General features: G+C 31.4%; 2 protein-coding genes and 2 pseudogenes across 5 annotated transcripts, besides 1 other annotated feature; 2 read left to right on the top strand and 2 right to left on the bottom strand.

The window, feature by feature from the left end:
* Positions 1-2478: 2478 nt before the first annotated feature.
* On the top strand, positions 2479-5952 carry TPPF (Haloacid dehalogenase-like hydrolase (HAD) superfamily protein). The gene is made up of 12 exons (NM_117313.2): positions 2479-2679; positions 3532-3587; positions 3684-4111; positions 4195-4335; positions 4438-4509; positions 4585-4692; positions 4766-4924; positions 5005-5082; positions 5164-5233; positions 5320-5390; positions 5489-5581; positions 5664-5952. The coding sequence occupies exons 3-12, from the start codon at positions 3863-3865 to the stop codon at positions 5727-5729; spliced, it is 1107 nt and encodes a 368-aa protein (NP_192980.1). The 5' UTR covers positions 2479-2679; positions 3532-3587; positions 3684-3862; the 3' UTR covers positions 5730-5952.
* Positions 3693-3767: a sequence feature (AT4G12430.uORF1).
* Positions 5953-6751: 799 nt separating the features above from the next.
* Positions 6752-9622, bottom strand: AT4G12426 (annotated as a pseudogene; the record flags this gene model as incomplete). Its single annotated transcript has 1 exon — positions 6752-9622.
* A 2943-nt stretch (positions 9623-12565) lies between these two features.
* Positions 12566-14053, bottom strand: AT4G12423 (annotated as a pseudogene; the record flags this gene model as incomplete). The annotated part of the gene is made up of 1 exon: positions 12566-14053.
* Positions 14054-18073: 4020 nt separating this feature from the next.
* Positions 18074-22022, top strand: SKU5 (Cupredoxin superfamily protein). Of its 2 annotated transcripts, NM_001203775.2 has the most exons (10): positions 18074-18472; positions 19032-19141; positions 19249-19519; positions 19605-19743; positions 19826-20192; positions 20274-20639; positions 20720-20798; positions 20889-21088; positions 21169-21412; positions 21681-22022. In NM_001203775.2, exons 1-9 carry the CDS (start codon positions 18341-18343, stop codon positions 21266-21268), a joined length of 1764 nt encoding a protein of 587 aa, NP_001190704.1. In that variant the 5' UTR covers positions 18074-18340; the 3' UTR covers positions 21269-21412; positions 21681-22022. The 2 variants fall into 2 exon arrangements, with proteins under 2 accessions (NP_001190704.1, NP_192979.1); NM_117312.4 differs by lacking the exon at positions 21681-22022 and having other exon boundaries at positions 18092-18472; positions 21169-21547.
* The last annotated feature ends 2377 nt before the right edge of the window (positions 22023-24399 follow it).

The following is a 24399-nucleotide window of genomic DNA, read 5'->3' as shown; positions in this document are numbered from 1 at the left end:
GTTCAGTTGATTTTGTTAAAGAATTGGTTTGATTCTGTCTTATATTTTACATGTCTTCTATTTTAAAATACGGTTCGATATTTGTTTGGATCGGTTAAAATGTCTACTCTTAACCGGCGATTGAGTTTTAATAGGCCACCTGTACTAATGCCTTTCATCAACCAAATGTGTTTGTATTACTATGAAATATGAATAGTTATGATTTGACTTTCTTTTAATGTATCACAATTACAAACATTAATAAATCTATACCATATCACAACGAAAAAAGCGATGTCAAAGTTTATATTAAAATCGTGTTACAGAAAATTAACATTACATTTTAGATACATAGTTTTCTTGCCTCGTGTGTCGTATACTCGTATTCAATAGAAACAAATGTTTTTTAATAAGACTATTAAATATTAATTAATCTAAAACCCACCAATAATATAATCACTAATGAGTTTGGTAGGCACCGTCTTTCTTGTGGTATATAATTCGTTATACATTACTTTATTATCCGTACGATTTAAAATCATACAAAACACAATAAAAAACATAGATTCATTGTATATTTAGTTTAATTAACACCACACATTTTCAACTTCCGGAGATTGTTTAATTTTGCTTCTTTGAATGGAATTATAACAAGTGTCAAATCATGCATGGTTCAAACAATTGTTGCATTATTACATAGTAAAATACTACATAATGATGCAATTCTTGACATTATTGTTTATTCTTTAGTTAGGAATAGTACTAATATCATTTTATACAAAAAAAATATGTATATTGTCTCTATATAAGCAAAAATACATATTAACGAATGTTTGAAAGCACACGATAGAGAAAAATTTGTATAGTGGACACGAAAAAAAAATGAGTAGACAGTTTCAATGGATACATTTCAGGGAAACTCGAAAAAAGATTCTTAGTCAGATCTGAGACTTATGTCTTCGTGACTCATCATAAAGTACAGATTCAATGATGCACGTGACAAATTTTAACGGTTTATAAGAAATACCGCTTTTTACAAGAAAGCAAAATCTAGATCAAAAACTTGTGGGTTTCGATAATTTTTGTGAAGCAAACATGATTTTCTAACACTTTTTTTAACTAACACCGTTTATGACCGTTAACTTTAATGTCAATTCCCAACTAGAAAAACTTGTGATTTAACCGATATTTACACTTTAAACCCTTCCATGATCCACGTGAAGTGACCTTTTCTCTACACACACAAGACCCCCGCGGCCCAAAAGCTCACTATACACAATTCTTTACCATGTGACATTGTGACCACTGACCAGTGACTACCCTCAAAATTTCAATTTATTAGATTCAGTTCGAATTTCCAATTAAATTACTATATTATAAAAAAAAAAATGATAATAGTGAAAAAGATATTAAATTAGATGATAATGAACTATATCGCGAAGGTTGTAAAGTGAAGATAATGCGAAAGAGAAAGACAAAAAAGAGAAGACAGATCTTTTGTTGCCTTTTTTAGCAAGAAGGGCCCATCTAAGGCCCAAATAACACGTGGACGCGTCAACATTACACTTCAACACGTGTCGTCTACGAGCTTTTAGTCTCTTTTGACTCATTGCCACGTGTATGTTAACGAACCAGCTTATTTAACAACCAACGTCCTACCGTTGTAATACCATTAACACTTCTCACATCTAATTAAGGAAAAAAAAAAATCTTTTTCATTTCAAAAATATATATACCATAACTTAAAATTTAATTATTGACTGCTTACAAATACTATAATACTTAAAAACTATCTTATGTAAAAAAAAACAAAAAAAGCTTTTGCCATAACAAAGTTCGGAAAAATAAATGTGGTGTATTTAATAAATGGATTCTCGAGAACTTACGTGGTCCAAATTGAGAAAGAAATAGTAGTAATTTGATTACGTGAATTAACTTCAAAGGCACACAGGTTTTATACAGTTTATGTTCAAACATAGGTTACATCAAGATTCCACGCCATACCAATAACTCACTTGAAAGAAATAATTAAGAAAATACAAATATCTATGTTTGTTCTAGAGTTTAAAGCAAGACAAATAATTGCAAACGTATCTTTGTCACATAATGCAAAACGTTTGTGAATTTATATATTCTGGCATAACGAATAACTTAATTAATTTCATCTCTTATAAAATATTTCTTGTATACAACAAAAAGATCTTTATAATAAAAATATTTGACCGACCTTACTAAAAGTGAAATAAACAAACCGCCATAATTTGTAATCGAACCAAAAATCGTTTTTCGAAATCTCTGAAAATCGCGTATGACTAAATGACAAACTCATAACGTGTTATTGATTGGTCTATCATTTTAAAATGATGGTAAATTTTGGTAAATAAACCCAACATGGATGGTTCTTCTAAACCACGTCTCTGTCTCTAATTTATCTCAAAGTCTCTAAAAGAAAAAGAGAGTCTATAAATACGAAAAACCCTCCGCAATTTTCTTCTCCCCTTTCTTCTCTTCCTCCTACATTCTCGACTCTCTCTTTTTATTAGGGTTTTCAATTTTAATCAAAAAAAAACCCTCAAATCTCATTTTTGGATTTGGTTTCTTCTGCGATCTCTGAGATTCAATTTCTTCTATCAAAGGAAACAAAAAACTTCATCTTTCCGAAGATTTTTTTTCCTTCCTTCTGGAGCTCTTTTGAATCAGGTTTGAATTAATGAATTTCAACGTTTTTGCTTAAACTTTATAAATAATTCATTTCTGAGAATTTTTGGATCTAGTTCAGTTTTTTCTTCTTCTAATTTAACATTGAATATTTTCTCGTTCTCTGTATTTTTAGTTCCGTTTTGTTTCCTCGTACGTTACAATATTATATTCTGCTGCAAAAACAAACATTTTCACAGTTTTGAAAATTATCGTCATTTGGAAATTAAAACGCACGCAATTTTGTCCTTACACCTAAAATTCCAGTTTTTTTTTGTTTCATTCTAATAAAAATATAACTGTATAGACGAGTTTTTGTTTAACTTAATTCGTAAGTTTTTTCACATATTAGTGTTACAAAAATTGAAGACTGATTTGGCATGTTTATTTAAGTTTTGTACTTTATTGTTAAGATATACGTGTGATTTGTCAAATTTTCTAGTGATGTTTTAGAAGTTTGTCGGTGCTCTTTTTAAATATTTGACCTACCATATAAAATTTTGGTTAAAAGATGTTGAAATTTCCGGTACTTGTCACGATCACTTGTCTTTCTTTTTTTCCTTTATCAACACATAGGGTAAAACTGAAAGTAACATATTGAAGGTTACGACAAATTTAAACAGGAGAATTTGTCAACATATAAAACTTACTTTCGCTTAGAAAAATGAAATTTCATTTGTGTCGACTCGTTAAAGAACAGAAAACATTATTTATTTTTCCACTACTTTTGTGTTTAAAAAGCATGAAAGTTTTGGAAATCTTATAGAAGTTAATTTATTTATTAATTTCCAAATAAAGCATTTAATTTTTTTTAAATTTACATTATAAGTGACTTTGTTGATTTGTTGTGTGCAGGTGAATTTCTAATTGAATCTGAAAGTTTACGATGAACAATTTGATATGATGATAAGGTACTTAGTCAAGAAACAAAATATTCCTAAAAGTAAAATATAATCTTATATTTTTTTCTTAACTGAATTGTGTTTTTTTTTTTTACTGGTAATCAGTTTTGTTTGATGGAGCTTTCACCAACAAGCAGTGACAAGAAAACAATGAAGAGATGGTTTTTCATAGATAAACGAGTTGGATAGAGTGTTATTGAAGATAAAGAAAGCAAAAAACAGAAGTTCTTGCATTGAAGCATTGGTTTTAGAGTTTATTGAAGCATTGTTTAGAGTTTTGATTAATGGATTTAAACTCAAACCACAAATCCTCTGTTCTTAAAGATCCTTCACCATCAGTTAACCAATCAAGACTCGGCGTGTCTAGTAGATTTATGATGAGTCAATGGAAGAAACCTGCGAAACTCGATGATGTTAGATCCAATGGTTGGTTAGATGCAATGATTTCATCTTCTCCACCGCGTAAGAAGCTTGTCAAAGATTTTAATGTTGAAGTTGCTCCTGAAGATGATTTTGCTCAACGTGCTTGGATGGTAATTGTAATAAACGCTAAATTTGATCCTAATATGTGTTTCTTAATTTCAACAAATATATTGTTTGGAATTGTGAAAAACAGGTGAAATATCCTTCGGCGATTAGCTCGTTTGCGCATATTGCAGCTCAAGCAAAGAAGAAAAAGATTGCTGTATTTCTAGATTATGATGGTACTCTTTCTCCAATAGTTGATGATCCTGATCGTGCCATCATGTCTGATGCAGTAATAAACGCAAACCTTTTGTCTATTACCTTACTCTGTTCTGTTTTTTGTGTGGCTTATAGTATGATGCTAAAAAGATTGTTTTTTCTTTTGATCTTTCAGATGCGTTCTGCGGTTAAAGATGTCGCGAGTTACTTCCCAACCGCAATAATTAGCGGTAGAAGCCGTGACAAGGTAAAGTCCTAAACCGTTGTAATCAAGTGATTGTAAAGTTGAGTACTCATAGAGTTTTTTTTTGTTATATGGCAGGTTTATCAGTTGGTAGGACTAACAGAACTTTATTACGCGGGTAGTCATGGAATGGACATAATGACTTCTTCTGATGGTCCGAATTGTTTCAAATCCACTGACCAACAGGTTAAAAATCATGATCTATAACCGTGTTTTTTTGCTAAATGATGATCTATTAACACTTTTGTATCTTTATTAGGGTAAGGAAGTGAATCTGTTTCAGCCCGCGAGAGAATTCATACCGGTTATCGACGAGGTTTTTAGAACCCTTGTTGAGAAAATGAAAGATATCAAAGGTGCAAAAGTAGAGAACCACAAGTTCTGTGCATCTGTACATTACCGTAACGTTGACGAAAAGGTAACAAAAACAAAAAGACCTATTGAATTTTGCTTTGTACTTTGATAAATTTTGATACAAAAATGTTTATGTTTCTTTAGGATTGGCCTATTATTGCTCAGCGTGTTCATGACCACTTGAAACAATACCCTCGTTTGCGTCTAACTCATGGGAGGAAGGTTTGTGATTAGCTTAAGAGATACTTAGCTTACGTTTAATCATCGGTCTTAATTTCTTGATTATCATTTTTTGTGTTAAAGGTTTTAGAGGTTCGTCCTGTGATAGACTGGAACAAAGGAAGAGCGGTCGAGTTTCTATTAGAATCTCTCGGTATATATATACATTGTTATAATTTCATTTCGTAGTTTCTTGTTCTAGACCGATGATTAGTCGTAATTTGATCAAATCTTGTTTAGGATTAAGCAATAAAGACGATTTGCTTCCTATCTACATTGGTGATGACACAACCGATGAAGATGCGTTCAAGGTATATATATAACTAATGTTTCAAGTTACTTACATTTAGTGATTGGTTACTTCTTGATTGTGATTTGCCTAATCGAAACAACACGATGAATCTTACAGGTACTGAGAGATGGGAACCGAGGTTTCGGCATCCTAGTATCGTCTATACCGAAAGAAAGCAATGCGTTTTACTCCCTTAGAGATCCATCCGAGGTAATAATAACATTAAACCATTAACAATTTTTTGAAGTATGTTTTGTGTATGTTTTATTTGTATTAAATTGTGGTTTTGCAGGTGAAGAAGTTTCTAAAGACTTTGGTGAAATGGGCAAAGTTGGAGAAGAATTCTACTGGTTTTTGAATAATATAGTGGAATTTTATGATTAAATGCTTATTTACACTTTTTTTTGTTTCTTTAATCTTTTTTCATCTCTACCCAGTTTTAGTCACAGCTTAATTTATGATTTTCCATTTATCTGGTGGAAGTTAAGTTATTAAAGTTACATGTAAAAGGAATGTTAACGTATTGCATAGTTTTGCCAAAAGACTTTTTCCTTGGAGCTCAACTGTTATTAAAGATGTTTAATCTAGAACAGTATAAAGAAAGCAATATGGAAATTGATATAAGCTCCAATTATTTGTGTTTTGTCAAAATTTAATTTTTATTAGAACTGATTTATCTTAAAATCCAGAAAAATAGAAGGGAATTTGTAAAATTACTCTTTTTTTACTGCCCATTTGCAACACTAGATATTTTTACAATTATCAATTTTGTTAGACAAAATGATCAAATTATCCATTATCCAATGAAAACATATAAGTAGAAACCGAAATATTCCGCCAAAATTTTATTTTTACCCAAAACAATTTTCCACACCAAAAAGTATTTTCCGCCAAGATTTGCATTTAAAAAACCATGTAAATTTTTTTAGAACTCTTTAAAAATTCTTGTAATTCTTTATAAAAACTTTTAAAAAATTCTTGTAAAATTTTTAAAGCATTTTAAAAGCTTTGTAAAGTTGTTAAAAACACTTGTAAATCATTTTAGAACTCCTTAAAATCCTTATAAAGTCTTTAAATACATATGTAAACCTCTTTAAAAACCATTGTAAAAAGGTTTTAAAATAATTTACAAGAGTTGTTAAAGAGTTTTTAAAGGATTTACAAGGATTTTAAAAACTTTTGTAAATCCTTTCAAAATTATTTTAAAACTCTTTTAAAGTCCTTAAAAACATTAGTAAATCATTTTTGTTATAAACAGAGAAAGAGATAGAGGAAATGAGTGTGTTCTTCCATTGAGATAAAGAGTTCTTTATATAGGAGTACAAGGAAAGGGTAAAACCCTAAAAACATCTAGATGATGGGCTTAGATGATTGGCCTTATAATGGGCATCCATCTTTATTCATAACACTCCCCCTGATGACCATTATAGTACCATAACTCGTAAAGTATTTGAAATGCTGTCTCATTAAAAACCTTACCAGGAAAACCCAATGGGAAAAACCATGGTTAAGGGAAAAAGAGTGCAACATACAATTACTCCCCTTTATGAGTATATTCGTCGAGATCTTTGAGACGGCGTAATCCGATACGATAGACTAACTTCTTGAAAGTAGCAGTAGGTAGCGCCTTGGTGAATAAGTCAGCCAGATTATCATTCGAACGGATCTGTAGAACTCGTACATCGCCGCTCTTTTGTAGATCGTGTGTGTAGAAGAATTTTGGTAGGATGTGCTTTGTTCTATCGCCTTTGATGTATCCGTCTTTGAGTTGTACGATGCATGCTGCATTGTCTTCGTACATAATTGTTGGAGTCTTTTTCCCTGCATACATACCACAGTCTTCTTGTATATGGTGAACTATGGATCTTAGCCATACACACTCGCGGCTAGCTTCATGAATTAGTAAAATCTCTGCATGATTAGAAGATGTGGCAGAGAATAAACAGTATTTGAGAATAAGTCTGCCAAATCTTCTCTTGAACAAATTTCTGGATAAAGTACAACGCCATTGTTCTGCTCATGAATCTTGTAGATGATTCATCTTGATCATCTTATTTATTTCTCTAAATATCATTAGTGTATAATATTTATTTGGATGATTGATATAATTTCTTAATATTCATCAAGTGTATTATTTGCGTGTTCTTTAATGTCTCGTTAAAAACCTTGTCATAGAAAAATCATGTGGGATAAAAACTATGATAAGGAAAAAGGGTACATCCACGCATATCATTCAATCTCCCCCTCGGAAACATCTTCTTCAGGAGATGATTTTCAATCAAATACAATATCTCGTTGGAATTAATAACCATAATCTTAATGATCAAAATTATATGGTTTTCATATAGACTTATAAATATCATTATCTAGTGATATTTTATCATAGATTATTGTCATCGTATTACTTATGATAACTCTGTAGGAGTTTTAATGATTTTCAAAACAAATATTAGTTTGATCAATACATTTTGACAAACTCAACGTAAATATACATTTATATGATTATATGTCATGTTACATATTTCTTTTTATTCGATCGAGTAGAGTTCTAGAGAACATAATTCTCATATAATTAATCCTTCAGAGATTATATCTTTCAAGAATTTCATATAAATGTCATATCCAGTGTTCCGTCTCTTATTGCCAGACTTTAGATACTTAAAAAAATATTACATCCACCACAAGAGAATATATTTCTTCATAATACATTTCTTATCTTTGTGAAAATCTCATTAATTTCACTATTCTTTCACATAAAGACTCATTTATTTTCCACTGGTTTTACACATCATGTGCATAGACTACTAGTCCAAATATCTCTACTAGAGATTATAATTATATGTCTATTTCTTCTTTTCCATTTTTGGCTAATCATTACTTTGTATACACTTTTCAATAGACTTTCTTTCATGATCCTTCTTTTGTCTATAATATCAACTGCTCATAGCATGCAAATATATTACGACGTCGATTTGCTTTTGATTCCATTATATTTTGACATGACATAGCTAGCTAGATCTCTTCATTGTCAAGTACTTGAATGTTTCATTTGTCATGTTTATGTCTCTTTTAGAGATTATTCACTCTCTTCAAGAGATCATCAAAATATTTATTTCCTCAATTTGGTCATTTTTAATTTTGTGCTCCTTCACTTTTACGAGGATATTTATATTTGGAACCAAGGTCTATTACGCTTCATGCGATCTTAAGACTCAATAGCAGTTTGAAATTGCTCCTTACAGGACATTCATTATATTCTGGAGCATTTAAATTTACAACTGGTATAAGTGACTTCATCACTTTATTTGGGTCAGCAAATGCGTCTGGCAATTACAACGCTAAATTCTGTAATTGAATTAGCTTTTGGACTCTTAATATACATTCTTTACTCCGAGGATCATTGATAATTCATTTCTATTTATCTTTTTCACCAGCTGTATACATTCTCCCCCTTATGTTGGAATAGCTGACTATATAATATGATAGTCTTCAAAACGAGCGGTATATAAATACTTCTAGGATGGCTTGGTTATCATTCATATCCAACATGTATTCTTATCCTCCTTTGAGGGTTCATCTCTGCGTGCTGTGATGGAGCACTTTTCACATTCAAAGCTTTTAGATGAAAACTATTTGGTTTCTGACCCAAAACCAATAATAATGGGGAAAAGTATTAATTATTCATTGGCTTGATGCGTATCGATGTTACTAAACCATTTTGTGTATGAACATGAATTTCAAAATGTTAAACACTTATCCCAACGGATATCTAATAATGGTTATTATAAATAAACACTGAAATACTCTTGTACTTTAATCAAGAAAGTAATCTCGCAAACTCTATGTTGCGGGTTTATAACAAGGATAAATATGACCTTCTTGTCGATGCAACAATCGAGTCAATGCGTCCATTGAATCGATGCATCTTTTATAACCATTAGGTATCTAAATGTCATATAGTGGGTGATCAACCCATAATCATCTCCTTGTATATACTTACGAATAGATAAAGTCCAAATTACTTACACTGGTAAAAATCACATTATCATATTGCTTTCTGAGCAAGTAACATTTGATAAATCATTAGGGAGAATCTTCTGGTTTTTCACCTAATGTCTACATAATTCTCAATACTTTCACATCATCATTAAACCAGGATGACCAATCCGGTTAAGCCAAATATACTCTTGAAACTTTTAATTCTTTTGAAACTTCTAGTTCTTTCAAAACTTTTAATTTACTTTTCATTGCTTATCAGTTACTCCCTTAATGAGATCTTATAATCAAAATTACTTCCATTTATTTTAATAATCAATCATATGTTAATAAAACAATAACGAGATAATAATTAAATTTTTATATTCTAGTATAAACGATATTAAATTTGACTAACTATGTAAGATCTTATATTCACTTCAGTATATGAGTATTACTTATCATCGATAACTCATATGTTTTCTTAGCCTTTGAAAAACACTCGATTTAAGTTTATAATAGTTCCAAAATTTCTTTCAAAATATTGTGTCTACAGGACAACAATACTTGCGTAAAAGTTTAAGCGTCTGTTTTACCATCTCTGCATCATAGATATTCTCTTAACAATGTGAGTTATATTCACAAAGAGACTTCAAGTCTTGAAGTTTCAGTAATACCTAATTATAACTTATTTTATCTAATACCACATTCGTATAAGAATTGCTTTATACAACTTTTAGATCTTTAGTAGTCAAAGATTGAACATAATCTTCTGGATATGTCACTTATTATCCATGTGAGATTCATTACTTCTCCTCCTCGAAATGATGAAACTTCAAGTTCATCCATCTCGTTTTTAATTCCACTCTAGAATCATAATGTATTTTATCTCTCATCATATTAACTTTAAGATTTGGAGAATTATACCGCATCGATGTATTCCCATAGAAAGCAATGTATATGCTCTTCTAGAGTCTTTTAATAAGATTTTATACTATTTGATATACTAGATTATTTCATCGTTAGAAAGTTTTCTTACTTTTTTTTTTTTTTACCATATTTATTTTCTCAACTTCTGGTGATAATTTAAGTTCTTGAAAAAACTTTGACCATCAAAAATATGATATCTTCTTAAGATACATTAAACTAGTCATTCATGAAAATTTTTATAAGTGATTATACCTTTAAATTAAGTTATTTATCAATCAATTTATTTCATAAAATAATCAAGTATGATATACTAATACAATTTTAATGCAATATTGTAAAACCAATCAGAATAAAACTATTTTGTGCAAAATCTGGATTTTACATATATCTTGACAAAACTTTTATTTAGGCTAATATGAATTCGTGCAAGATTTTGGGTAAAATGATTTCGTGCAAAATTAGGGCAAAACCATGAACAATTTTTTTTTTTTTTTTTTTTTTTTTTTTTTTTTTAGATACCACAAAGATTTAGAGAAAAGAATCTTATGAAAAGAAAAATTATCTTGCAACGTTTTTAGTAAAAATAATAATAACATAATCAAATATATGGAAATCTTATAAAAAGATTTAGATAATAATAACACAAAGATTTAGATATATGGAATCTTATAAAAAGAAAAATTATCTTGCAACGTTTTTAGTAAAAATAATAATAACACAATCAAATATATGGAAATCAAATATTTAATATGGAAAAGTCAATATCTAAAAGTGATAAGATATGTATAACGTTTTAATCAAAAGAGTTAAATAAGGGATATCATATCAATCATAAATGGATTTTAGACAATATAATATTTATAAAATGATATTGAATATAGATGCAACTATTCAAAACTGGAATGCTAAAACATTAATACATGTTTGCATCACCCACCACCGGGCTATGAATAGTTACAAAATTAGTTATATAATTATAAAATTGGTAATTTATATATTCATTATTGTAATAGTAAATCACAAAAATTAACAATTAACAAGCATGATTCTCTTCTTTAACGATTTTCTTTGTAGAATCATTGAATCATGCGATAGTAATTATAGAAACAAATGATAAGCATGATTCTCTTCTTTATTGAATCATTGAAAACATGCTTTTACCGATCTATACTATAATCATCGATCGGCTCATATTGTTTTGTTTCAATAATAGAAAATAAATACTATGAACCATGAGTCGATAAGTAAACATAGTTCTTAAAAAAATGTAAGAATCTCTATATCTACCTTTTAGAGCGTGCTGATAACGTGTTATAAACAGAGAAAGAGATAGAGGAAATGAGTGTGTTCTTCCATTGAGATAAAGAGTTCTTTATATAGGAGTACAAGGAAAGGGTAAAACCCTAGAAACATCTAGATGATGGGCTTAGATGATGGGCCTTATAATGGGCATCCATCTTTATTCATAACAATTTTTTAACTTTGAAATTTTTTTAAAAATATTTTAAAACATTTGTAAGACAATGAAAGCTCTGTTTTTTTTCTTTTTTTTCGTTTTTTACTTTCTTTTAGTTTCGACAATATTTTTTTTTTTCTCATTTTATTTCTTCTAATTGTAGAATAAACCAAATCAATGGGAAATTCGTCTCCATCTATGTCAAATTGTGCCATTTCAAATACTTAATTTATTTGTGATAGATTTAAGAAAAATTATCGTATAAGTCAATTTGCTCCAAAAAAAAATAATTTTGCTTAAACATATTTTTTGTTTTGCTTATTTGATGGACATAAATGTACAACATCCTATTGGATTTGAATCTCATGGAGATATTGCAACCCTCTTCTCATGGTGCTGGGATTTAGCGGGACTGAAAGGAATATCTTTTTACGTACGTTTAAGAGGTATGGAACTGGAAACTTTGATTGGAAGGAGTTTGTTAATCCCTTATACATGAAGACCTATGACGAGATAAATAAGTATGGAATATTACTTTTGAAACACATTGCCGAAAACCCTAACGATAATCCTAAAACTTTTAAAGATGGAGTTCCCAAAGAAGGGATAAGAAGTGACGAGCTACTAGTGAGCATGACTTTTATGATGCTAGTAAAGGAGAAGTGTCAATTTTTGGACAACAATCCGACCAAACCTGTTTTCTCTGACTACTTTATCAGAAAGTACAATTTGAGAAGTGAAGCATTTTCTAAGGAAGAACATGATAGGATGCTGATTCTTGCTGTTTCCAAGCATGGCTATGGGAGATGGGTGGCCATCGTTGAAGACGAAGAGTACAAAGGGCCTTGGCTATCACATCAGATTAGAGGTGCTCGGGTACGAAGATCCTTAACAAGAAAACCAAACGGATCAAATTCAACAGAGCAGAGATTATTAGTGGTAAATTGACGAACAAAAATTAGATTTTTTAGAATTTGAGGACAAATAAGAACATTATTGAGGTGAAGGGGACGAGAACTAGATGGAATTGTTGTTTGACCATAAGAAGTGACAGGAATTGTGGAACCGTTACCGACAGTGACGAGAGGAAGAGAAGAATTAGAGGATGAGGTGATGGAAGAGAGTGTACCTGGCTGAGCCATGAGGTGAGCTGTAGCTGCGGAGTCCATGTACCATCCAACATCATTAGGATCCGAGAAAGTCATCGTGTTGAATGCATTTGCGAGCGTAGTGGGAATTATGTCTGTGTTTGCTGGAGAGGTGATTGGTTGGGCCGAGGTGAGGAAGGCAGACCCGTTTGATGGAGGTGCGTGACCGAGAATCCCTTGTGCGCGTTGTGGCAGCGTTGGTGGTTGAGAGCCAATGTGAAATCTTGGTTGCCCATAGAATTGTGGAGGAGGTGGTGTAGTGGGCCAAATTGGCATATTGGGCCATTGTGGATAACTTGGCCATTGAGGTTGGTTGGGCCAAGTTGATGTTTGATTTCCAGAGCTCCAATTACCGCCGTTGTAGTTAGGGTTGCCGCCACCACCACGACCTCTGTTTCCTCGACCTCCTCCGCGATTGTTTCGATTGTTTCGTCCTCCGCCACGACCGTACTGGAATTGTTGGTTTGTGAGGACTGAGCGATAGTCTTGTTGTTGAGAAGAGGCAAGAAGAACATGTGGTGAAGAAGCGTTGTCATCATTGTTAGGAAGAGATTGCAGCTTGGTTTTAAGCCTCGATTCTTCTTCAATGAGCATCGATCTGGCATCGCCAAAAGAGCAAGGTGGGGAACGATGTTTAATAACATTAATGATGTTATCAAATTTGGAGCTAAGTCCATTGAGAAGGTGCATCACTAAGGCGCGATCTGAGACAGGGGAATCCACATTGGCGAGCGTATCAGAGAGTGACTTCAGTTTTTGACAATAGTCATGAACGGATTGATCGCCAATCCAGAGATTTCGGAGTTCATTTTTCAGTTGTATTGCACGGGCTTCTTTGTTGTCGAGGAATAAATTCTCGAGCATGAGCCAAAGTTCGCGTGCAGAGCACTGCGATTTTAAGACAGAGTTGAGGAGCGATTCTGAAATGGTACCGTAGATCCACATCTTAACCGTATTGTCAAGTTGCTTCCATGTTGCGTCGGTTGGTCCGATGGGAAGGGAGGTGCCATCGATATGCCCGGTGAGAGAGAAACTAAGGCAATGAGTTTCGAAGAGGATGCGCCATGAATCGTAGTTCATCTTCTCCATGTTGAGAGTGATGGGGATGTGAGCACGGATCTGAGTGAGACTCGCAGCAGGAGTAGTAGCGGTTGGTGGAGGAACTGTCGCCATGAATTAAGTGCAGATCAAGAGAGACAAAGAAAAAAAAATTGGAGAGAAGAGCTAGAGATACAGAGAGAAAAGTGAAGCGAAGAGCAAAAGAGAGAGAGAGAACACGAAGAAGAAGACTGAAAAGATGAGGAAAAGATGACTGCTAGAGTTTAGAGAAGAGTCTCTGATACCATATTAGAATAGGTATAATCTCAATTGATGAGTTCCTTGACATATTCACAAAGGGTTTAAATACATAGCAATATACAAAGTAGCCGTTAGAGGCTTAATGAGAAGATTCCTAAAATACAGAAAGGAATATATGCATTCCTATTCTAATAATACTTTTCCAAGAGGTTGCCTGCAAAGACCTGAATATCCATTTCCCTTCTGATACTGAGTCTGCTCATAAAAGAATTCGTGATCATGTGGAAAAACGGGTTAAGAAGATGGAAGATGCGATAAAGTATGAGTACGCAGAAAAGATACGTGCTGAACAAGTATAAGCTGAAACAAAGGGAACGAGCTTTGTTGATGCAGACAAAGAAATGCTTGATAGACTGCCTAAGAATGATCCCATCACTTCAGAAGAAATTTCTGAAGCTGCTGTTGACAACAAGCAAAGTAGAGTTATTATAGACATATTTAGATATTCAACCATACGATCAGAGTGTTAATAAGAAGTCATTATAGACATATTTAGATATTCAACCGCTGATTCGAATGCCGAGGAAGAACTTTAGGCCTCTGAAACCTATCAGTAAGGAAATAAACACTAGGCTAAGCGCCGCAACAGATCATGATGTGGAGATAGATGTAGCGGATAACATCATTGTGTTGAATTGACATCAAAATCATTATTACTTCTTTCATTACAGTTTTATCTTTGGCTGATTTTATTTACTAAGATACCTTTCGCTGAATACTTTTTTTTGTCAAAATTATAATAACTAAGTTACCTTTTACTAAAAAAAAGGAAAAAAAAAAAACGATATTGCAGCCCTCGTGCCGTCTTATGTACTGTAGCCGTACGTTTTTGTCAAGTTCGATTCCTTACACTTAACAGAATCTACGGCCACAAAAAAATATATATATCTAAAGAAAAAAATGTTAGAAAGTCACAGAGACTCATTAAACAATTTCTTATATCTTATAACTTACCAAGCAAAAGTTTGACAAAAAAAAAAAAAAAAAAAACAAGCAAAAAAAAATCGAAGCTCTTGTTCGACATGAATTCATAAACAAGGAGCATATCCCCTCCCTCAAAGCATAATCCTAAAAGCCTACAATAGACCTTGTCTCTTGAGTTTGGTGATAGTCTTTTGATGGCAACATCCATCCCATTTTTTAGCTTTTCCTCCGGTCAAAATCAATCAGAAATATTTTTAGTATAATTTAAGGTGAAACTTTGAGAAATTGTGGAATTAGTCATTATGACAATACCGTATTAAAAGTGAGGACTAGATCATTCCTATATTGTTGACCAAAAAAAAAAAGATCATTTACTATATTTGACCAACATGGATAAACTCCTAGATTGAATAAGACCTTAAAAATCATAGATTGAGTAAAAGTAAAACAAAAGTTTTCTAGTATCAGTCAACTTCTGATCTTATTTACGAGGTCAATTGTTATATTTGCTTTATACCTTGTACACGGAACCAAAGCCACCTTCTCCTAACTTGTTTCCATCAGAGAAGTTATTTGTTGCAACCACTATTTCACTTAGTGGACCCTGACCCGGCCCAATTCTCCAAACCAGAACAAAGCTGCTGCAATGGACTGGACCTAAACGAATAAGGAAAGATATTGGGTTTGTGTTAAAGACATGTCTTTATTTTGGATCATTTTCAGCAATTCATTCTGATACATGCATGATTAAAGATAAAACCATGAATCATACTGGACCACGTGTGTCCACCCCACTTGTCAACTTGGTCCATTATACGTGTATGCATAATCTATATCACACTTTGCCGATAGAAAAGATTTAGACAACAATAAATGGAGTGAAATATTTCAATGTTCTCTTTAGGTTAAAAATGTGTTCTCTATTTCAATGTTCATGGTTTAATTTACTGTTTTTTACTTGAGCAAATTTACATAACTTTTTGATCAGTAAACTTAGAAATGTATGCTTATCGTAAAACTGAAGATACGTCCAAAATAATTCTTGGATCGGTGAAAGAATCTGCACAAACAACAAAATGAACTAGCCGTTGCTAAAATTTAATTACATAATTGAGAGGACAGAGGATTTATTTATATTAAAAATAACTAAATTCGTTGGGATGATTAATTCAACTACTCCACACACAATGTTAGCAAAAGTTAGCTGTTGGTAATTACTTTACACATGTTCGAATAGTTGGTACGTTTATTATTACAACTGCTTAGTGAATTACTCTATGTTAAATGATTATTTTTCCTAATTTCCTATATATCCTATTCAATATCTCTTTCAGAACATATTTTTTTAAAGTATATTTACTGACTGAATTTTTTTATTATGGAAAATATTGAATCCTATACAAATGTTTCGTAAAGCTCAATTCATGATCTCGTCATTGATTATCAAGTCTTTTATATTTTCTTTTGAACAGAGCCTGAAATATTATAATTTTCATCTGTCAACAACATCATATTTTAAGAACAAAGTTTTATATGTAAAAGAAGCAGAACAAAACGTACAATTTTGTATTTTGTAAGAAAAAACAAACGTCAAAATAAGAAGAATCTCTTTCGTTTTGGCTGGCATAAACCACGTGGCATTTCTAGAGTAGCCCACCGTTGCGTTGCGCAATAAATCTTATCTCTTTATCAGATGCCTTTGGTCAAACGGTCAGATATCAAATCTTAATTTAAAACTTGTCGTAAGAATCAAATATTAACACAATAATGTAACTATAAAGTTACTACTAGTACTTAATTCACTTATTTAAACCTAAGCTAGCACGCGAGCAGCATGTGATTATTGCGTACATAATGCACTTCCCTAACCGACAAATTACTAAATCAAAATCTTCTTCTTTTTTAATGCATCATTATTTCATAACAATAATTTCACCACAATCAACGTAAATGTTTGATCATCAATCAGAAAATACGCGTTAGAATATTTTATAAGAAAAATTATATGGTTTATGAAAGGAAATTTTACAGCTCATTTTGATAAATAAAGCATATAAGAGAAAATATTTCGGTGGAAAATAAAAAGTATATAAAAAATTGTCAACCATATGGGAGCCATTCTTTTCTGGCTGTCATGCAGTACTATTATCATTATATCCGTTGGCTTTGTTTTTCTTTTCTTTTTCAAGTGTCAACTTAGTATTTATTTTGCTTAAATATAATAAATTAATGGTCACCGACGATAAAAAGAAGATTAAAACTCTCTAATGAAGGATAAGGTATCTATAAATCCAGTGGTTTAATTAGTAATATATTAAAAAGAAAAGTATGAAGAATGTTATTCGAATATATGATACTAAAGTGATAAATGATTGTCTTAGCAAATTTAAATCATACTATTTAGGTTATATGCGCTTTACTATTTCTTTTGATTAATTAACTAACTACTTTTTTAAAATTAAGTAAATAGCTTCAAGTAGAAGAATGTGAGACTACATTTACATTGATCATAATCTTAGTGATTTCATGCAAAGACTAAAGCTTTGAATGGTTATAGCAGTCCAAACGAACAAAACCGTCTACGAACCGGATTGCTTTTTATTTATTATTTATGAACTATTGTCCGTAATAATGAGAATCCAAAAAAATAAAAGAAAATCACTGCAGCCTAATTGAAGACTGTCAATTAAGTCTGCAGCCGTTTGTTGTCCGCTTTAAAAATACTATATACTGGACAGCTGACGGATTAGCCCACACTAATCGCAACATCAATTTTAAACCTAATAAAGTTATATGTAATTATACCCTTAAATTTATTTATTATCTTTTTTTTTTTTTGACACAAAATTTATTTATTCTTTTTTCTCATATTTAGGCAAATTTATAGGCGTATTGTGCGGCTTTATTTCTGGTAAAATAATAGTCAAAAAGTAATAATAATAAATAATTAAGGAGCAACCTAAGAATTTTGTAGCCGTTCTCTTATGTCTATATCACTCTCTGGCTCTCTTCTCTTTCTTCTATAGCTTCTAGTTTCTCCCACTTCTCACTTCCTTTTTCCCGAATCTTGATAATGTAAATTCACAACAAATCTGTTTAAAAACAACCAATCAAAACCCAACATTGCTTCTCAACAAAAAAGCAAAGCAAAAGATTTTGCGAGAGAAAAAAAAGAAAATGGATTTGTTCAAGATCCTTCTTCTTGTGTTCTTCGTGAACATAAGTTTCTGCTTCGCTGCAGATCCATATTCTTTCTATAACTTCGAAGTCTCTTACATTACTGCTTCTCCTCTTGGTGTCCCTCAACAGGTTTCTTCTTCTTCTTCTTCTTCTAGATCTTTAGATTTCTATTTACTGTTTCTTTGGATTTACTATTTGGGATTTGAGATATTGAATCAAAGTTTGGGTTTTTCTTATAGATTATCCACATTTTGTAAAACCCTTAATTTCTAGAGATTTTACTGTTGTTTTCAGTGAGCTAAAGATCTAACTTTTAGGTTACTATTAATGGTAAAGATAAAGTTTCTATCTTTGTTTGTTGGTGGTCTCAAATTTCAGATTCATCTAAAGTTTCAATCTTTTTTTTCTGCTTCAGGGCATACTTCGAAGTTTAATTTCTAGAAAATTTCGATTCTTTTAGTTGTCATAGACATTGTGAAAAGGAGTTTTTGTTCTAGATTTGTTGAAAGTTTTATCCCTTTTTACCACATGAATGAATGATTTTTGAAGTCTTTAGAGTAGAAAAAGTTTCAGTCTTTTTAACTCCAGATCCAACTGTTGAAAAAGTGAAGTATAGATCTAAACACACAATTATGGTTCTAACGATTTCTAAACAAAGCTAATTTTCTATGTTAATTCTGTTAATCAGGTCATTGCTATAAATGGAAAGTTTCCTGGTCCTACAATCAATGTTACAACCAATGAAAATCTGGTTGTTAATGTCAGAAACAAGTTAGACGAGGGACTTCTTCTTCATTGGTAAGAAGAAACACAAAAAGTTTGTGTATTTATGAGACTTCACATTGTTGTGAAGAAGAAGAAATAAGAAAGAAGAAAGCTCTAATGAATATGTTTTGATATTATAGGAATGGAATCCAACAGAGACGTGTGTCATGGCAAGATGGAGTTTTAGGAACCAATTGTCCAATCCCACCAAAGTGGAATTGGACTTATGAGTTTCAAGTTAAAGACCAAATTGGTAGTTTCTTCTACTTTCCATCTCTACATTTCCAGAGAGCTTCTGGTGGTTTTGGCTCCTTTGTTGTCAATCCTAGAGCTATTATTCCAGTCCCTTTCTCTACTCCAGACGGTGATATTACCGTTACCATTGGTGATTGGTACATAAGGAACCACACGGTTAGTAGTTTTTAGCCATCTTCGCTTTCTCTTCAAGCAATTGACATTTTGAGAGGTTTCTTTCTAACATTTTGTGAAAATGTAGGCTTTGAGGAAGGCTTTGGATGATGGTAAAGATCTTGGAATGCCTGATGGAGTTCTCATTAATGGAAAAGGACCTTACCGATACAATGACACGCTTGTTGCTGATGGGATCGATTTCGAAACAATCACAGTCCATCCTGGTGAGTCTTTATAATCCAAGAGTCTTTGTTTTGGTTTGTTTACAGGTTTTTAATGGACTATATTCTCTTCTGATGGTAACAGGAAAAACTTATAGACTTCGAGTGTCGAATGTGGGAATCTCGACGAGTTTGAACTTTAGGATTCAAGGTCACAACTTAGTTCTTGCGGAATCAGAAGGATCATACACAGTTCAACAAAACTATACAAGCTTGGATATTCATGTTGGACAGTCTTATTCTTTCTTGGTTACAATGGATCAAAACGCGAGCTCTGATTACTACATTGTCGCGAGTGCTCGGGTTGTTAACGAAACCATATGGAGAAGAGTCACTGGAGTTGGAATCTTGAAGTATACCAACTCTAAAGGAAAAGCTAAAGGTCAGTTACCCCCTGGACCACAAGACGAATTCGACAAAACTTTCTCCATGAATCAAGCAAGATCCATCAGGTTGGTTATCCGAAAAAGCGAATTCTTTTTCCTTGTAGTTTCATCAAGTTTTGACCTTTGAATCATACTTTGTTATTGCAGATGGAATGTATCAGCAAGTGGTGCACGTCCTAACCCGCAAGGATCATTTAAATACGGTTCGATCAATGTAACCGATGTCTACGTTCTAAGGAACATGCCGCCTGTGACGATTAGTGGGAAGAGAAGAACAACGCTTAATGGCATATCGTTCAAGAATCCTTCAACACCTATTAGACTAGCTGATAAGCTTAAAGTTAAAGATGTGTATAAGCTTGATTTCCCTAAGAGACCTTTAACTGGACCAGCTAAAGTGGCGACTTCGATTATCAATGGTACTTATCGTGGATTCATGGAAGTCGTTCTTCAGAACAATGACACTAAGATGCAAAGCTATCACATGAGTGGCTACGCCTTCTTTGTCGTCGGGTGAGTTTTACAGTTAGTTCTCTTCCACTTAATTTGGCATTGTAAATAACTGTTTCTTGAAACGTTTTGATTGCTTGTAGTATGGATTATGGAGAGTGGACAGAGAACAGTAGAGGAACATACAACAAATGGGATGGTATCGCGCGTTCCACTATTCAGGTAAACGCAAATGCGAACAAACAATCGATGATTTCGCCTTCTAAAGGCCAATGTGATTGATGTTTTGGGGGTGGTTATATATGTTCACAGGTGTATCCAGGGGCATGGTCAGCGATATTGATATCATTAGACAATCCTGGAGCTTGGAATCTAAGAACAGAGAATCTTGATTCGTGGTATCTTGGACAAGAAACTTACGTTAGAGTGGTTAATCCAGACGAAAACAACAAAACCGAATTCGGACACCCTGACAATGTTCTTTACTGTGGTGCTCTCAGCAAACTACAAAAGTAGGAACAAAAAAACTTCAAGAACGCACATTCTTTAGTATGTTCTTGGTTTGTGATTCTTTTGTTTGTTGTTGTTTCAGGCCACAGAAGGTTTCATCGTCGGCATCGAAGAGCATTGGATTCACGAGTCTTTCTATGGTGGTAATGGCTTTGGTGATGATGATGATGCTTCAGCATTGAAATTGTTAAATCTGAGGGTTTGTTGTATTTTCTAGGGTTTTGTTGATATCAAACCAGAGATGATGATTCTTCTTCTTCTTTACGTTTCCACAGTTCTTCTTATTTGGGGGTTGTTGGATTTCTCTGACTTGTCTTTTTTTTTTTGTTTCTTTTTGGATTCAATCTGTTGTTTTATTCTTTTTCCCGGGATTTGTTTATTTGAGAAGAAGAAAAACAAATATTCATTAAAATGTTTTAAATTTGTTCTAATTAAGCTTTGGTTATTATTGTTTTATCTCATACCAAAATTCCACAATTTTAACCAAGTTGAACCCAAATATTAATCAACATTAACACAAATTACATTATTTTTATTTAGTAAACACTATCAATTATATAGATAAAATGAGAGAAATGTAGTTGATATATTTAGTATTACAAAAAAAAAAAAAAAAAAAATTGAAAGGAAAACAGAAGAAAATGGGAAAAAGCATGCATTATGGATTTATGAGGTCCCAAGGTGGGGAATATAATTAGTTATCTTTTTTTTTTGGTTGGGAGTTTCAGCTTTTTGTCTCTCTGACAAATCCAGGCTGGATCCTTTCTGTATTTTGCTTTCCATTTCTATCTTTGTCCCTCTGTTCTTTCTTGCCAAATTTGAAAATGGACAAGGAAAATATAATTTTCTCTGATAAAAGTGATAATTGAGAAATTTCTGGTGGTTTTTGTAAATGACAAAAGAAAAAACATGGTACCATTACAATCTCTGACAAACTGGTTCTATCGAATTAGTTAGAATATTGTTGTACTTTGAAAAATGCAAAGGTAAATGGTTTTAGAAACCTTTTTTCATAAAGAGATTCATGAAAAAAATAAAATGAAAGAGATGTACCATTTTTAGATTATTACAAAGAGCTAAAACGTCTAAACAACTGCTATTATATATACTCGTATCATCATCTTACCACGAGATTCACAAATATAAATGGGCCTAGTATTGTTGAATAGAATTAAAACTATATTATGGGCCACAATATACATAACACTTACTTGAACCTACCCATCAAAAAATTTATATTTGAACTTGGGCTTAGGGAAAATGTTTTTGTTGAAAAGTCCAAATTATATCATTAAAACTTCGTTTACATAACCACATATGTAAAATAAAATTAAAAACCGTCAAAGTGTCGTATATCGTATATGGAGAAGGAAGTATCGTAGGTCGTAGATCTAACAAGATCGAAAGAAATTATCCGTGGTATAATTATATTTGTAATAATTCTCATAATTTACAATAAATAATAAATTTAAACGTTAAAAAATAAATCATATATATGAAAGTTGCCAACTCTCTCCCTATGAATGACACATCATCACACAAGAAAATGACATGTGTCATTCTATATTAATTAAATAAAAAAATAATACAATTAATTGAGGAAGAATCAAAAGTCTTTTGTTGTGTTAAATTCTCTATAATCTCTCTTTTAAATAAATTTTCTTAAAACATTCAATAAATAAAAAATTATAATAATATATCAAATACTACTTTCATTTTATTCTACTTATTTTTTAAAATATTTTTATCAATAGTTATCAATTTATAATGGCTAAAATTTACTTTGTGTCGTAGTTTAAATGTTTGCTACCTAACCTCATATTAATTAGTAATTTTAGTTGGATATTTTCTTATTATTACGTTATATGAATATGATTTATCATATGACCTTCTTTCTGTTTATTTTTGTGGTTTCTGATAACTTGGTAACATTGATATACATTTTTCACGTAATGGTCATCCGACACATTAGATATACCCACACAAAAAAAACGAGATTCTATATGGCTATATGCAAGGGAAGAGAATTAAAGTGTTGACTTGAATTACTAGCATATCATGATCTGGTTAGTGTACTAGATAACGAGAGAATATATGGAATATAGAATTGTTTGTTACAATTAAGTTAGGCAAGTTTCAAAATACATAAGTAATATAACTACATATTAATATATCATATAATTTTGTTGTATGTGTTTATGATAGTGAAATATTTGAATAATAGGTCTATAAATATTCATATTATAGTAAAATTGATATTTTGAATTATAGAAAAATTTAATTATAAAAAATTATAACTCTATAAAATAGATATGACTTTATTACTTACACATTAACACACACACAAAAATGAACATCAAAATCAACAAAAGACCATAATCATATATTCCGACAATTTTAAAAACAAAAACCCATGCGTAGCATGAGTTTTCATTTAGAATAACAAATTAACTAATAATAACAAATATGTAGGTAATTTTATAAATATTGTATATATAAAGATCATAAGTTTATATATTATCTATATGTGGTGTAATCATATATATGAAAATTGGCAAACTCTCTTCATATGAATGACACATCATCACTTAGCTTTTAATTTGCCACATGTCCACTTAATAATTAGTGTAAGTTAATGGTTTATAGTGATTTATTATTTAATTGTATATATTATAAAATTTTAAATAATTAATTGTATAAATAATAATTTTCTTTTATTTTGTATGTCTTTTTCTTAAATTAAATTATTTAATTGATTTTCTCATACTCTTAGATATTTTTCCCTAATTTTTATAATTTTAAGTTAAAATATAATTAAATAATTGTATAGTGGATTAGCTAATAGTTTTCGTAGGTTGTTCTTTTTTCTATATAAGATATTAAAAATGGTGAGAAGTACTTGAGAACTCTAGCATCAAATTCTTGGACTCAAATCGTCTAGCATTTTGTCTTATTTTTTTGGTTTAAGGTTAACACAAATGAAAAAAAATTATAAAAATAATGTTTACTGAAAAAATATTTTGTTAGAAATCTAAATGCAAAATGCAAAAATAAATTGTTGATTTATGGAGCTTAGTATCAAATAGGAATTTTGTCTTCTTGCCTATTAAAAAATTAACCTAAATTTTACCTTTAAATACTTTTAAATTACGAAATATAAATTGAAAGTCCGCACGTAGTGCGGGTACTCATCTAGTGAAAGATAATACTTGTTCATTATTGTATCTCTTTAGCATTGACACTTAAAGAGTTGACCACACCATTAATATCAGACCAATAACTAACTAATAAATATTCGATTAATCAATTTAAC

The sequence above is a fragment of the Arabidopsis thaliana genome, chromosome 4 (assembly GCF_000001735.4).
Source record: "Arabidopsis thaliana chromosome 4, partial sequence".
NCBI classification, from domain to species: domain Eukaryota; kingdom Viridiplantae; phylum Streptophyta; class Magnoliopsida; order Brassicales; family Brassicaceae; genus Arabidopsis; species Arabidopsis thaliana.
This window is presented reverse-complemented; position numbering and strand designations above follow the sequence as displayed.